The sequence below is a fragment of the Apteryx mantelli genome, chromosome 7 (genome assembly GCF_036417845.1).
Source record: "Apteryx mantelli isolate bAptMan1 chromosome 7, bAptMan1.hap1, whole genome shotgun sequence".
NCBI classification, from domain to species: Eukaryota; Metazoa; Chordata; class Aves; order Apterygiformes; family Apterygidae; genus Apteryx; species Apteryx mantelli.
Genome location: NC_089984.1, coordinates 6350568 through 6364587, shown reverse-complemented (window position 1 = coordinate 6364587; position 14020 = coordinate 6350568). Strand labels below are relative to the sequence as shown.

At 55.2% G+C, this 14020-nt stretch overlaps 1 protein-coding gene across 4 annotated transcripts in view; it reads right to left on the bottom strand.

Moving 5' to 3' along the window:
* Positions 1-14020, bottom strand: part of ADAMTS14 (ADAM metallopeptidase with thrombospondin type 1 motif 14) — a 36020-nt gene that overhangs the window by 968 nt on the left and 21032 nt on the right. For 2 of the 4 annotated variants that reach the window (XM_067299714.1, XM_067299715.1), the window contains exons 7-21: positions 11433-11538; positions 10705-10848; positions 9965-10097; positions 9529-9642; positions 8137-8285; positions 7796-7971; positions 6381-6514; positions 6072-6195; positions 5365-5448; positions 4794-4957; positions 4030-4198; positions 2355-2487; positions 1981-2188; positions 1660-1789; positions 1364-1474 (exon numbers count right to left, since the gene is read on the bottom strand). In XM_067299714.1, the coding sequence (XP_067155815.1) occupies positions 1364-1474; positions 1660-1789; positions 1981-2188; positions 2355-2487; positions 4030-4198; positions 4794-4957; positions 5365-5448; positions 6072-6195; positions 6381-6514; positions 7796-7971; positions 8137-8285; positions 9529-9642; positions 9965-10097; positions 10705-10848; positions 11433-11538 (2079 nt within the window). Of the gene's footprint in view, positions 1-505; positions 976-1363; positions 1475-1659; positions 1790-1980; positions 2189-2354; positions 2488-2964; positions 3040-4029; positions 4199-4793; positions 4958-5364; positions 5449-6071; positions 6196-6380; positions 6515-7795; positions 7972-8136; positions 8286-9528; positions 9643-9964; positions 10098-10704; positions 10849-11432; positions 11539-14020 lie in introns of those variants that run through there. The other 2 variants (XM_067299716.1, XM_067299717.1) reach the window with 2 other exon arrangements.

Sequence of the window (14020 nt, the reverse complement as noted above, 5' to 3'; positions counted from 1 at the left end):
GGGCAAGCGGGCTTGCAGGGATGCAGCAGCTGACATTAAATCCTCTCCCTACACGTGGCAGGTGACCCTACAGGTAACAGATTCACCTCTCTGGGGGCAACCACCAGTCCATCAAATAGGAAAAGCAAAGAGAAAACCCATGGAAGGTCCCTGCCTTCAAGGCTAGTCCCTGCCATCCCACGGATGGGGAGCTGACTGGAGAGGTGAGGGACTAATCCATGCCGCCAGCCCTTGCAGAATCAGCGCCACCAAAAAGAGCACTTTCTCCCTCATAACCCCAACGAACCAAGAAAGCTTTTGGCAGCACCATAATAACAAAATAAATAGCGAGTGCATCATGGTCAGCTGTAAACCAAGATCTTCCGCCCGACTGGGAAGGCCACCAAGGAGTCACCAGGTGGCAGCTTTCTACCAGTACTCACATAAGACTGGAGCCAGGTAAAGTTAAAAACTCCCTGCCCCTAAAACGCTCCGATTTCCTACACCATGTTCCCAGAGTGGGGAGTGGTCATAAGGGCCCGCCTGCTCTTGCTCTTTGCACCGCTACAGGGATTTTGGCCATGCTTGTATGGAAGGGGGGGGGATGAGGGAGGTTGGAAAAGCAACGCATAAGCCAAAATGCTCCTGGTTTCTCCATGTGAGAGAAAAATCCAGAGTAAGGGATCCTCCAAATGAGCATTGCCAAAGCAGGCCATGATGCATCACGCCCTGAAAGCCGATTCCCAGCAGGGGTAAACATGGGAGGCTGCGAAAAAGCTGTGGTTGAAAGGAAATGGCATAAAAATCAGGAGGTGAAACAAGTGTAGGCTGCAGTCCCCAGCCAAGACATCCCAGCCCAGAGCTCCACGGGGATCTGAGGGGCCTGTTCAAGCTGGCAGCATTTGGGACTTTCAACTTCAGAAAGAAACGCCTGACGTCTAGCAAAGGGCAGAGGAAGGAAACGGCGGGAGATCCCGAACTTCACGAGATGGCAGCCTAGCGTCAGGGTTTGCATCAGAGGCGGGCAGGATGGATGAGCGGAGGGTAAAACCCACCGCCGCCCGAAAGTCACTCAACGGTGGTGGACGCAGCCTTCCTTTGAACCCCTTGCCCATCGCACCGACTGCACCAGGGGGAGGCAGGGCAGATCCCAGCCCCGAGAAGGGACTCGGGCTAAACCTCTTCTCCGGTGCTCTCTGTTATGGGACATCGGCTTTTTGATTCCCCTCTGAGAGATTCAGAGCCCCTCCTAAGTCAGCTCCCCATCAGAAAGGCAGGAGGACGAGGGCCATGGAGGTGGTCTCCAAAGCCTCAGCAGAGCCTCCCTCCCCGAGCGCACAGGCTCTCACCCAGGAAGGCCAAAAGAGTCGAGAGGAAAACTTACTCGAGGAGATCTTGCTAACGGGATTTTTGGGCCCATCCTGGGGCACCCACTGCACTTTGGGCGTCACGTGGTCGCTGGTGTCGGCGTTGTCCGTGATGCTGGAGAGCTTCCCTGCGGAGAGAGCCGCATCAGGGCGCTTGGGCAGACCCCGGCCAGCGCCAACGTTGGACAGGAGCCAACGGCAATGTGCAAAAGCAACCGGAAAACACCTTAGAAGGGATTTTTTTAAGCGGCTTTTGGAGGGATCTCCATAAAACCGGGGCCCCGTGGGGAACGTCCTCCCCGCCGCCTCTCACCTGGGCAGCCAGCCGCGTGGCAGACCTGGACGGCCTCCGGCTTCTCGCCCTCGCACCGCGCGGCGCCGCCGTCGCTGCCCTTGCACACCACCTGCCGCTGCCGGACGCCTTCGCCGCAGCTCGCCGAGCACTGCGCCGGACGAGAAAGGCGGCCGTGGGCCAGGGGCGCGCGCCCCGCAGGGGCTCCCCGGCCAGCGCGGGGGACGCGCGCTCCTCGCGCGCCCGTTCCTTCCCCGGGAGACCGCTCTGCCCTCCGAGGCCGGGCTGACGCGCCGCCCGGATCCCCCTCCCGCAGACGCGGCCCCTCAAACCGCAGCTCACCTGCGACCAGGCGCCCGTCCGCCACTGGGCCGGGCAGGGCAGGCGGCGGCAGGGCCTGCGGGTCTCCGGCCGCTCCCCGCCGCAGTACTTGGCGTGCACGGTGCGGCTGGTGCCGTTGTGCAGGTGCTGCACGCACTGCACCGCCCGCGCCTGCACCCCCAGCTTGCCGCAGGACTTGCTGCAGGCGCCCCACTCCTCGGCCACCCAGCTGCGAGGGTTTACAAAGGGCAACGGGTTAGCGGCGGGAAAGGGGCAGGGAGAAGGGGACGTGGTCCTCCGCGAGCTCCGGCATCGCCGCCCGCGCTGGGAAGCAGCCGGCGCCCTCCGGACGCGGCCCCGAGCACGGCGGAGAGGGCGAGCGGAGGAGGACTTACGCCGGCTGCGAGCACTCCTGCAGGTTACACCGCCGCCGGATCGGCTTGGGCTTCTTGCCGTTGTCGCAGAAGCTCCTTTGCACCATGCGGTTGTTGCTTTTCCTCCGGCAGCCGTACTTGGTGTACTGGATGCCTGGGGGAAGCAGAGGGGCAGAGCAGGGGGAGTCAGGGCACCCCGCAGGGCCCCCCGTCCCGTCCAGCCCCCTGCACCCCGCCAGCGCGTCGGCTCTTGGCTGTCAGGCTGCGCCGGGCGCACCAACGCGGGAAGGGGCTGCCAGGGCCAAGCGGGCTCGGTTCCCCAACTCTCCCTCCCCAAAACACTCTGCCAAAAACCCAGGTCAGGACAGCGGCCACTCAACCAGGGAACACGGAGCGAGGGGTGCTCCCGCGCAGCACCTGATGGAGACACAGCCGTCGCAGCTCTACGAGCTTTTAATGAGCTACGAACTCAGCTTCAGTTTTCCAGATGGAGGGAAAAAAAGCCACATCACAAGCACAGCCAAAACACTGCTGTAATTTGCCAAATGAACTGCTCTTGCTTGGGACCAGACCAGGTCGGGGCCGCGCTAGCGTGAAGCATGAATTGTGTCACCCTGGAGGGCAGCCCTGCCCTATCGAAGTCAGTGGAACGAGCAAGGGCTCGGTTTCCAACCCTGCAAGCCCTGAAGTCTTCCAACATCTACACCTGCAGGTACAAGGAAAGGAGAGCAAGCTGGAGCCAGCGGATCTGCACAGCCTATTAAAACCTTTTCATTTATTTCGGTGCTCTTTCCATAGAGCTGAAGTTTGCTTGTTCTACGCTATACTTTCACCAGCCTTGGGAAGCAAGCCACAAGCTGTCTGGTGCAAGGTGCAAGTGTGAGGTCTTAACTATCATTTCAGAGTCAAGTTGGAAGGGACCTCTGGAGGTCTCTGGTCCAACCCCTTGCTCAGAGCAGGGCCAGCTGCAAAGTCAGATCCAACCGGTCATATCCAGGCAAGGCTTTCACCAGCAAAAACCCCAACGCCAGCACGCAGGCACACGTGCTTCCTCGCTCAGCATGACTCCTCACCAGAGGGAATAACCCAGCAATGACTCCACCGTGTATAACATACCCATGAGCTCATGTGCACTACCTCCCCTGCAATCACAGCAACTCCTGGTGCGTCAGCTCTACGCGGGCACCCCCTTCCATGCAAGTTTTTGGAACTGAGTCATCTTCACGAACACTACTCCTTGGCTCAGAGTGGGTTAAAATCAGCCAATGTGTTCAAAAATGATTTCAGACACATGGATGGACAGACAAAAGCATGCACACACATGATCATGTAAGCCTCTTTCCATAGGAAATCTGGCTAAAACGCTCACCTTGCACACCTAAACCGTTCTGCAATAATAGATTTTAACACTCATTCTCCTGTGGTAGATCCCCCAAATTAATAGAGGTGCCAAGAACAGAGGCATCACCCCATCAGGTTTGGGGAAGAAAGCAAGGCTTCCAAGCAGTGCCAGAGGAAGTTGGATGCTCTCCTCAGACAAACCACGTCTGAAGCCTTGCAATTTGTGAAGCAGTTTAAAACAGCATCTGCATGTTACCAAGCCAGAGATCTCCAAAAGGACTCACACACCGTCTAACAAAGCCAAGCAACCTCCCAAGTACGTGTTGCAGCCTACTTCAAAGAAAGGGGGAAATACCTCCTCCGCACGCCTTCGAGCACTGAGACCAGCTCTTGAGGGCCCACTCGTAGGAATCCATCTCTTCGAGCAGGACGTTGTTGTTCCCGATCATCGGCAGCAGGTCCTCGTGGATGATGTACCTGTACATCAGGCTGCTCTTCGCCTCCTCCTCCTCCTGAGGAACAACCTGCAGGCAGAGGAAGGGCAATCAAAGTGGAGCAAACAGAGGAAGGGAAGGAAACCACAGGAGGGGGTGAGGGAGAAAGGAGGAGGGAATCAGAGACAAAGCTGTGAACAACGCCAACGTGGTACTGTACATGTAACATAAACAGTAGGACAAACTGAAAAACAGAAGAGTTTCACAGGAGCAAAATTTAACAAGTGACAGCAGTAAGAAGGAGAATAAATACCCATTTCATATACGGATATCGCAGGCCAAACCCTTTATCATCTCCAACATGATTAGCTGAGCCAGGAGCACTCACAGCCTACCCTGCAGGAATGTACCTCTCCGGCTGGGAAGAAAAGCACTGCCCAAACATGCAAACTCCAGCCTTGGCTTGCATGCCCCAGCCTCTCCCCTGACCTGCAGAACCACGGTCTGCGCCCAAAGCCAACGCGGACCACAGGGATGGAGACAGAGCTAACCTTCCCTGGATGCCCAGAGAATCTGATCTTTAACTCCCCAAATGTCAGTGCAACTACCGCGAGACATGCAGCCACAGCAATCGCTGGGAGACAGTCACCCCAACTCTCCCAGGGGACGCGTCGGCAGGACTCACCAAAACACTGATGGCTTCGTGCAGAGGGCCGCTGGTTTTCAAGCTCTCCTTGCCGTTTTCAACGGCGTATTCCCACTCCAAGCCCATCCCGATGAACACTTTGCTTTTGGCTTCTTTGCCCTTGGCGTTAAGGATGAAGTCCCCCGTGGCTTGATTCTTAACAGCTAGAGAAAAAAAGCAGGTATTTACAAAGTCATTTCTTCCAGCCACCGCCTTTGAAGGACAGTGCAACGCCCCAAACAAGGCCCTCCGGCAGGGTTTGTCAGAACAGGGCTTCGAGGTGAGAATATTCCCGGCGGTGCTCAAGTCCCTGAAGCTCCTCTAAGCAGACAGTCTTGACCAATGCGTCCAGCACACCAACACCGGACGCCAAGCAGGACTTGGGCATTAAATTAGTCTTCGGCTCTCAGTTACCACCTTCTAGGTGCAATTAGCTCCTTGCATTTCCAGGCCTCCTCTGAAAGGTGGCTCGTGCGGCTTTGCAGAAAGCTCCAGGTTTCTCTGCAGAAGCAGCACCCAGCAAAACCAATCTCCGCGCGCCGCTCAGTCCTTGTGATGGCTCACGACTCACCGATGCTGTGGGACGCTGGCTCCATCTCTTCTATCTGGACATGCCTCGCCCCAGCAGGAATCTCAAACATCTTCAAAATGCCCACTGAAAGAGAGAGAGAAGGAGGAAGGAAGGATGGAAGAGAAGAGCGAGCTTTCAGAAAACGAACAGGGGCAGCGGTGTGTGCTCCACCCAGACAGCGCCTCTTTGGGGTGCTTGCTGCAGTGGGATGGAGGTGGCTCCAGGGTGCTCCCTGTCCCCCGGCTGTCCAAGCAGGAGGCACACTGGATGAGCTCTGCTTTGACCACTCTGCTCTCCTGCAAGGTCTGAAGACCTCAAATATAGCAGCCGCTTACTGAGCCCAGCCAGCAGCCCACTTTTTCCATAGCAGTGGGTCAAAATGAAAACAAAACAAAACAAAACCCACCCAGGTGTGATTCAGATACACAGCAAATTAGGGAATCCTTACTGGGAAGTTGCAAGAACATGAGAGTTTTTGTCACCTCAACCTGTAGCACTCACTACTGTTTGTGGGCACGATCCCTTAAGATTATTTGCTCTTTGTGGCTGCCAGGGCTGGACTTTTCCCCAAAAAACCTGCCAGCAAGTCTCCTGTAGCACCCCCTTTCCCTATGTGGTGCTGCCAGGAGCTGGCCAACTGAAGGTCAGTTGGAGAAGGAGGTAGACCACGGTCTACAGAGCGATGTCACACGCCATTGCCTTCTCACCCAGCTGCTTCGGGGTCTTGGCCAAGGTGCCCTTCACCGTCCGGCAGTGAGAGTTGTCCCCGCCGCACACGCCGCACTTGTCGTCCTGCTTCAGCGAGCCGACCTCCTTGTCGCAGCCGACGTGCTGTCGCCCCGGGGCGGGAGGCAAGCGCGGGGTTAGGTCTGGCATTCACCAGCCGCCCTGCCCTCCCCAGGGCTGCGCGCAGGGCCCCGAGGGGTGCGGGCTCCAGGCAACACACACACGCTCCTCTTCTTCCTCCGGCACGGGCAAAGGGCAGGACCGGTCAGCGGGGAGGGTGAGCCCCTTACCACGCACTCGCCCCGGACACAGATGCTGTACGGGTCCCTGTAGCTGCACCTGGTGCCGTCGTGAACCACCTGATTCATGAACACCACGTCCCCCGTCCCCTCGGACTGGCAGATCAGCTCACACTTCTGGGCATCTGCGGCAAAAGAAACAGGAAGAGGGGCGAAAAAAGGAAAAAAATAAAATAAAAGGTTTGTGGAAATACATTACGCTGATCAAAAATAGAAACCCATCTCAACTCGTACCCCTGAGCACAGCCAGAAGATTCCTCAAGTCCAGGCTCTTCTTGACAGACATTTTACCATGTCCACCTGCTGCTCAGGAGCCTGTATTTTCACCCAGCGCACTCCAGAAAGTAAGACGAGGCAGCAAACAGAGTGAACCAGAAGGAGCACGACTGGACTAGCTACCCCCACACTGAAACGCAAACTGCTTGGCTGCGTGCAAGAGGAATGCCGCAGAAGGCATGCGGACCTGGCTGCGATTCCAGCACGGAGCAGCACGTGACCCGCTGCCGCTCCCCGGGACGGCAGGCAAGATCATCAGCCTGCCGCTCCCCTCCACGGGATGTGGACGGATCCAAGAGCAGAGTGAGCACCGCACCATCTCCAAGGAAAACAAACCTTCTGTGTGCCAAAGTACACAGAAAGGGGTAATAAAAATTTAAGAACAGTGCAAACTGATTTATCTCCATTTACGATTAGGAGCGGTTCTCCTCCAGCTGACACAGAAGCGGGGAGAGGTTTCAGCGCTGGCTGATTTTCTCAGACCACCTCTGCTGCCCTTTGGGACAGCACAAATCAGAGCAATGTCTGGGTTTCTCTAAGTTAAGGGCCAGCTGAAGAGAATTGTTTTTGAGGGTTTTTATGCCCTGTTTTCCAGCTCAGGAGCTTGCTACATCCTGATTTCTGTGCAGCAGTCTCCTTCCCAAGGCACTTGCCACTGGCACAGCTTCCTCCAGGAGGGAAGGAAATTTGGCTACCACGGCTTTCTTGGGTGAGAGTCCTACTGACCAAAACCGACAAAGGGGGAAGGGAGATATGGTAGGGAAGTGTACCTCTAGGTCTAGCTAGATAGCAACCAAACTTGCATCTTCCGCTAGAAATTTATGAACATATACTTTAAAACGGTTAGTAAACACCCAACCATGTGACCCAGCGTGTGCTTTCACCCCAGGACACTTGTGTCACGCAACAAGATGCCCTTGTGCTACGAGACAAGGAACATCCAAACGTTGGTCACCAGCCATGGGGCAGGAGAAGCACAGAGACGCTTTAGGAAGGACGAGAGCCAGGATCTGGCTTGGATCTGCAGGAACAATTTGCCTTCCCAGGAGGGCAGCAGATAGAGGACCACACGGTGGGCACAGGGGGGTACGTGAAGTCCCCGTGCTGCAGGTGGGCTGCAGCGTACTCACCGTCATGATGCTCGTAGGGAAGCCAGGCGTGCTTGGTGCTCTGGTGGGTGTAGTACGAGTTGCGCTTGGAGCACTGCTGGGCGCGGAAGTCCTCGTAGGGCCCCGGGCACTCTTCAGGGTTGCACACCTGGTACTCGTAGGTGGCTCCCGGGCAGTGGCGCCCGCCGTACGCCGGACTGGAAAACACAGCAGGTGGGTGAGCGGGACATCGATGGGGTGCTGCTCAAACGCGACGTGGCTCAGCTCTCAAACATGACCGAGACCCAAGGAGAAGAGCGAGGAGCCTCGTGCTCTCGGCCAGTTCCCATTTTACCCGTGCTAAAAGAGGGAGCCAAACATACGGCGGGTTGCTGCAGCTCCTGCTGCGAGAGCGTACGCCTCCCCCGCAGGTCCGGGAGCATGAGCCGAACTTGGACCAGGAGCTCCAGCTGCCGTCCTGGCTGTAAGGCTGCTCTGAGGTCTTCCAGATGCAGTGACCCTTGAAGCACCACTGGAAGAGAGCAGAGACAGGGGTTATCTGCATGTCTGCCTCTTCCAGAGCACTCGGGAAGAGAGCATTCCCGCATCCACAGGTGCTTTGCCGAGCAGCCGATGGGAAGCACGGGAGGAACGTGCTCTTAGTCATGCCCTCTTCCAACAGCCGCAGTCCTCCCACTGGCTGCAGGACCGAGGCTGGGAATGGTCACAGTGCACAACGTCCCTGGGTTTCACTCCAGTCCTGGGAAAAAGCAAACTGTCTTGTCGGTGACTGCTGTGACAGACAGCAAGAGGGTCCCTGAAGATGTTCCTCCACCAAGGAGCAAAACACCGATCAGTGCTGGGGACCGTGTGGCCCTGTGCTCTAGCAGGAAAAGGCTGATGCTGCTGCTGTGCCATGTCCATCACGGGCCTAAAGGAAGGATTTCCCTGTCCAGACGTTCAGTCGTCTGGAGCCACATGCCAGCACTACATGTAACACATTTGCACATGTTTCAAAACATCTAATTTTGGAAATTCTTGACAGATGATCATTCAAGTCCTCGGCACTTGACAAGGCAGCATTTTCAGCGAGATTTAATAAGTTTCCGTAGAAATCACAGCAAAGTTGTTGGGTACTTTAAACACACCTGTTCTCTGGCCAAAAGGATTTTGATCTCAAATTTGCTTAAGCAATAGGGAAACAGAAGGGGGAAGATTCACCCCAAAACTTTTACCAGCTTGCCAAACACATGACCTTCTCCCAACAGCATGCTTTCGGGCAGTCACTCCAAAAAGCGGAGCTTTCAGCTGTCATGCTGATTGGAACCCAAATCTGACTTGGTCCAGCAGCTTTTCCAATGCATCCGTGATAACGAGCATGCTAAGAAAGCCTAAAGCGAACCTGATGACATCACTTCTTCTTGCCATGTGACAGAAGGAGCACTGCTCCTCTTCAGAACCGGGCAGCAAGGCCAGACGGCTCAGAAGAAAAAGTCCTTGTTTGAACACAGTTGCACTGGATAATTAGAGGGGAAAATAGGCGTAATGCTACTTCTTCAAGCAAGGGAGCTGCTGCAAGCCACAGATGAAGGAAGCACTTTGAAAGAACTAATTTGGAGCATTCCTTAGCACAGAGGCCTCCCTCAAAGGTTTTCCTAAAACTCAGCACCCATACTTTACGTGGCTGTGTGAATCCACTGGCGCAGGGGTGTGTGGAGGTACGTACGGAGCCTGCTGCACCCAGGCACCACGGCAGAGGCAGCGTGCACCAGTACCTTGCCCGACGAGCACTCGGTGCCATCCAGCGGGGGCCCCTTCTTGGTCTTGCAGAAGTAGGGGTTGTCCGGGTGGCTGCACCACAGCTGCTTGCAGGGGTCGAAGGTCCGGAACTGCAAACCAGACAGGAGCACGCCGTCACGTCCGCAGGGACGCCCCCTTGCATTTGCAACACCCTCCCTAGCCCCTGGAGACCCCTTCCTCAAGGCAAGAGAAGGACAGCAGAGGATCCTGGCGAGCACATGATGGGGCGATATGCCCCTGGGCTTGGGTGACAACCTGTGCCAGCTCTGCGGCACCCTGGACGCTGGGTTGGCTCTGTAAGCGCCGATGCTCCCCGTGCAACGGCGAGGTACGCCCCACCAGCCAGCTCCACAAGCCTTCCCTGCCCTTCTGCAGCGGGCAAGGGAAAAGCCACGCGGGGGCCGTACTCACTGCTGTGCACGTTTTGTAACCCACGCCGAAATCGAAGCGGCACTGCTCGTCCATGGAGTAATTGATCCCTGGGAGCTCGGGTAACTCGGGCCACTGGTGCTCATAGGGATCATCCAGCAGGCAATCGTAGGAGCTGCAGAGACACCAGGCGGAGGCAAGGAAAGGGTCAGCTGCTGAGGAGATCCCTCCATCATCCTTTCCATTACCTTCACCCCTGATATTAAGGGACCTGAATTTTCTTGGCCTGGATGCAAAAGCCTACCCACTGCTGCAAAACGTGCTTTCATGTCAGCTAGCAAAGACCAACTGGTCAGAGTATCCGAATTAAAGGTGTCTAGCCGCTGTTTGCAGTTTCCTAGGGAGACAGACCACCTTAACGCTAGCAGGTACCATCACTGCAACCTGTTCATTTTTCAGGACTTACAGCTACTGTATTTGGCCCAATAAATAGAAAAATCACTGGTGTGTTTCTATATTTTTTATACAGCACAAAACACCTGCCAGCCTGAAGGCCTGGCAAGAAGAAACCACGCAGGCAACACGCAGACTGCCCAAATCAAATGGCCAAAGGTATTTCAGATACACCTTGGGATGGGCTCAGGTTTGGGACCGCGCATGCATTTATCTGCGATCTGCCAACAGAGAATTTCTGCGAGCTTTTGCTCCATTTTTTATTAGGCTTCATCAGGCTACCACTACGCTGCCCGAAGGGAGCACGTTAGCGGCTCGGATCGACCTACTGTATGTAGCGGTTCAGCTCCTGCTTGCTGCAGCGGGACCAGTGGTAGCGGTGGAAGGCAGCCTGCACCAGCGGCGCCATGATGCTCCCCATGCTGGTCTCGTCCGCGCAGCGGTTGCCCTGGCCGTCATGCTCCATACCTAACCTGTTGGAAAAGCCCGTGAGCTGCCTTCCTCGGGGCTTTGGCTTCACATCAGCCCATCGTATCTATTAAAGACGGCGTTTAGGCTGTGCTGCTTGCTCCTCTTTAAATGAGGAGGCAAACTCTGCCTGCAGGTTACCTGTTAGGGCTTTAAGGAGGATGCTGGGGACATGCTGGTGAGGCTGCGGGGTTTTTGATGGACACGCAGATGCATTTGAGAAGGGCAAAAAGCAACAATCCGATTCTAATGATTATGTATCCAGAATCCCCTTCAGATAGGCAAAAAAGCACGAGTGGTGCTAGCTGTCCGTTAAGAAATCCCCTTTCCAAAGCACGCTCCACTACAGGCGTCCTGCCGTGATTGCTGGAGGGCGTAAAACAATTTGGAGGCAGAAGAGACCGATCCATCCCAGCGCTGCTCATCGTGGAATGATTAACTAGTGTGATGACAGCAGTAGGGCCTCAGCTACCTTACCCACAGCCCAGCCGGGCCCTGCCTCGGCGATGCCTCCCCTGCCACGCTGCCCAGCCACCAGAGGAAGGGAAAAAGCCCAAACGGGGCAGCCAGCTCTCCTCGGGTGACTTACACGTGGCCGGTCTCGTGGGCGACAACGAAAGCCGAGGAGAAGCCATCTTCATGGTTGAGGGTACAGCTGCGGAGAGGGTGGCACATTCCCGTCACCGGCGCGTAACCTGGAGAAAGAGAGAGAAGAGAAAGAGGAAAAAGAGAGAGAAAGAACTTTTGAAGGAGCAAAACATTGCAAGCAAGAGCTGTTTCGGTCACAAACCATGGCCAGTCTCCAGCAAAATCACCCTGGCTCCTAGTGCCAAAAACGGGCTAACGTTATAGCGATGCACCCAAAGGCTCGGCGGCGCTCCTGTGCCTTCGTGCTAATGCACTTTGGAGGCAGCACCTTAAAAACCAAGCCAAGGAAAGCAGCAGGGCGGCTGGGCCCACGGCACCCTCAGAAAAGTCTCCCCAGAGCAGAGCTGCCACGACCCCCAGGTTGTTTCGTGATGGGAACTCCTCTCCTTAAAGCAAGGAGAGGATATTCACTGTCTTTCTGATCTGGAACCTGGGATAACGCGGGACATCTTCTGCATCCAGGCGCAGCTATGCCTAACGCTGCCTCAAACCCTTTGGCCATAGCAGTTAACACAGCTGCTTTTTCTGCCTCTTGACGCCACTGATAATCTTACCACAAAACCATAGGGAGCCTTTGTCCCGGGGGACTATGTGAGGTTTACTTTTTTTCCCCTTAAATCTGTGGCACTCCCGACTTGGCCTGGCTGTGCCGACAACTGCAATAGGTTGCTTGAAAAAAAGGAAAGGGAGAGAGAGAATGAAAAAAAGAGAGGTGTCCCTCACGGCCCGGAGCCCCTCCAAAAATCCCGGTCTAGCTCACCACAGGCCTCGGCGATGCACCCGCGCATGCACGCGCCCCAGCCCCGAAAACACGGAGCGTCCACACGCACGACAGAGCCGGGGAGCACCATGCACCTCCCCGGGCACGACCCCTCGATCAAGTGAAGTGCAGTGGGGCAGCGAACGCCTCCCGCCTCCCACGAGCAGAGCCAGCGATGTGCCTTTTTTGCATCTTGTTGCTTTTTTTTTTCCCCCCCTTCTTTTTCACACATTACTTCTGCCCGATTCAATCCATTCCTTGTCACCTTCTAAAATGAACTTTTAATGAATCACTCCCGTTTTTTTTTCCCCTCCTTCCAAAAAAGACCCTTTTTGGCATCATGGGGAAGGAAGTTAGTGAAGGAAGTACTTACAGGTCCTAAGGAGCTTTGGCAAAAGTGGAGCAGGACCATGCTGGATAACTCAGCATTTTGGGATAGGAAAGCTCTGAGAGTCAAGCAGGCATCTGAGCTGCAGCAGGAGAGGGGAGTTTGATGACCAAAACATTTCCAAGCCCCATCCAGACATTATGGAGGCTACAGGGGGTTAAAAGCACCTTCGGAGAACAGCTGAAGCCACCAGACAAGCTCAGGGCTAGCAGAGAAACTCAGATGATGCAAGTCTGGGAGCCTTGGCCTCGCAACACAAGCGGTCTCCTTCCAAGGCCAGCCCAGAAGTGCTTGGGTCTCCAGGCACGGCAGCCGGAAGGGGCTGCGAACACATGCCGAGAGGCTCCAAGGTGGACCACCATCCCCGGGGCTCAACCCCAAAGCCAGCTTTCCAGGCAGACAGCCCCATCCCTCCCTTGCTACCAACACCAGCTGTTAGAGTATCTTCATGACTGATGACACACACTTGGTTTTGCAGCCATGGCAGGAAACATCCATGGGCACACCAGCAAAATTCACCACGCAGCCAGCTGAGGACAACATGTCAAAGCAAAAAGAAAGTGTTTCCTACCTCTCCTCCCAAATGAAGGCTCCAGAGTCAACCATAATTGACTTTGTGGCCATACTGAGAAAACTGGATGCCCAGCGGGGACAAGGGACAGGTTGTCACTGCACCGCTGGACACCTGGAAACTGTTGTCAGCCAAGACACACAAAGAAAGAAGAGGGCAGGAAAGAGAGGCAGAAGATCTCTGAATTTTGTGCTGAACAAGCAGTACCAAGAGGTTTGGGGTTGAAAAGCGGCAGCAGGACTGGCAGACACTGGCCCAGCATCTTCTTGACACCTGCGTCCTAACCTTCCCTGAAAGAGGAGAGCCCAAACTGGCCCAGCAGCAGCACTTCCAATCCCTACTGCAAACGTGTGTAACCTCTGAGCAACAGAGGCACGGAGGAAGCTACTTGTCTGAGAGGATCAGGGTGGTGTTTCCCTTGATACTTCTGTTTATCAGCTGAGTGGAGATTTTCCAGGGTGTCGTCCTGCACCGGAACATTTAAAGGAAATTTCTCTTGTCATAACAATTTCATTTTTCAAAACAAGCCCGGACACTAACCCTTGAAGGGCACATCTACATGGTGTTTTGTGGGAAGAAACAGATTCTTTTTAGCCTGAGCATAAATTGAGGTAGAAGCTGGCTGAACACAATTTCCAGAGCAAAAGCCTAAGGCAGACTAAATACCTGCTTCTCCCTACATGCAGGGCAAGCTCGCTTTTGCCTGCAAAATACCATGTAACCTCAGAGAAAAACCTCCATGTCAAGGATCTTTGCGAAGTAGCCTGCTTTAGATATCTATACTTAGAGTTTTGTTTAACAGGAAAAGAG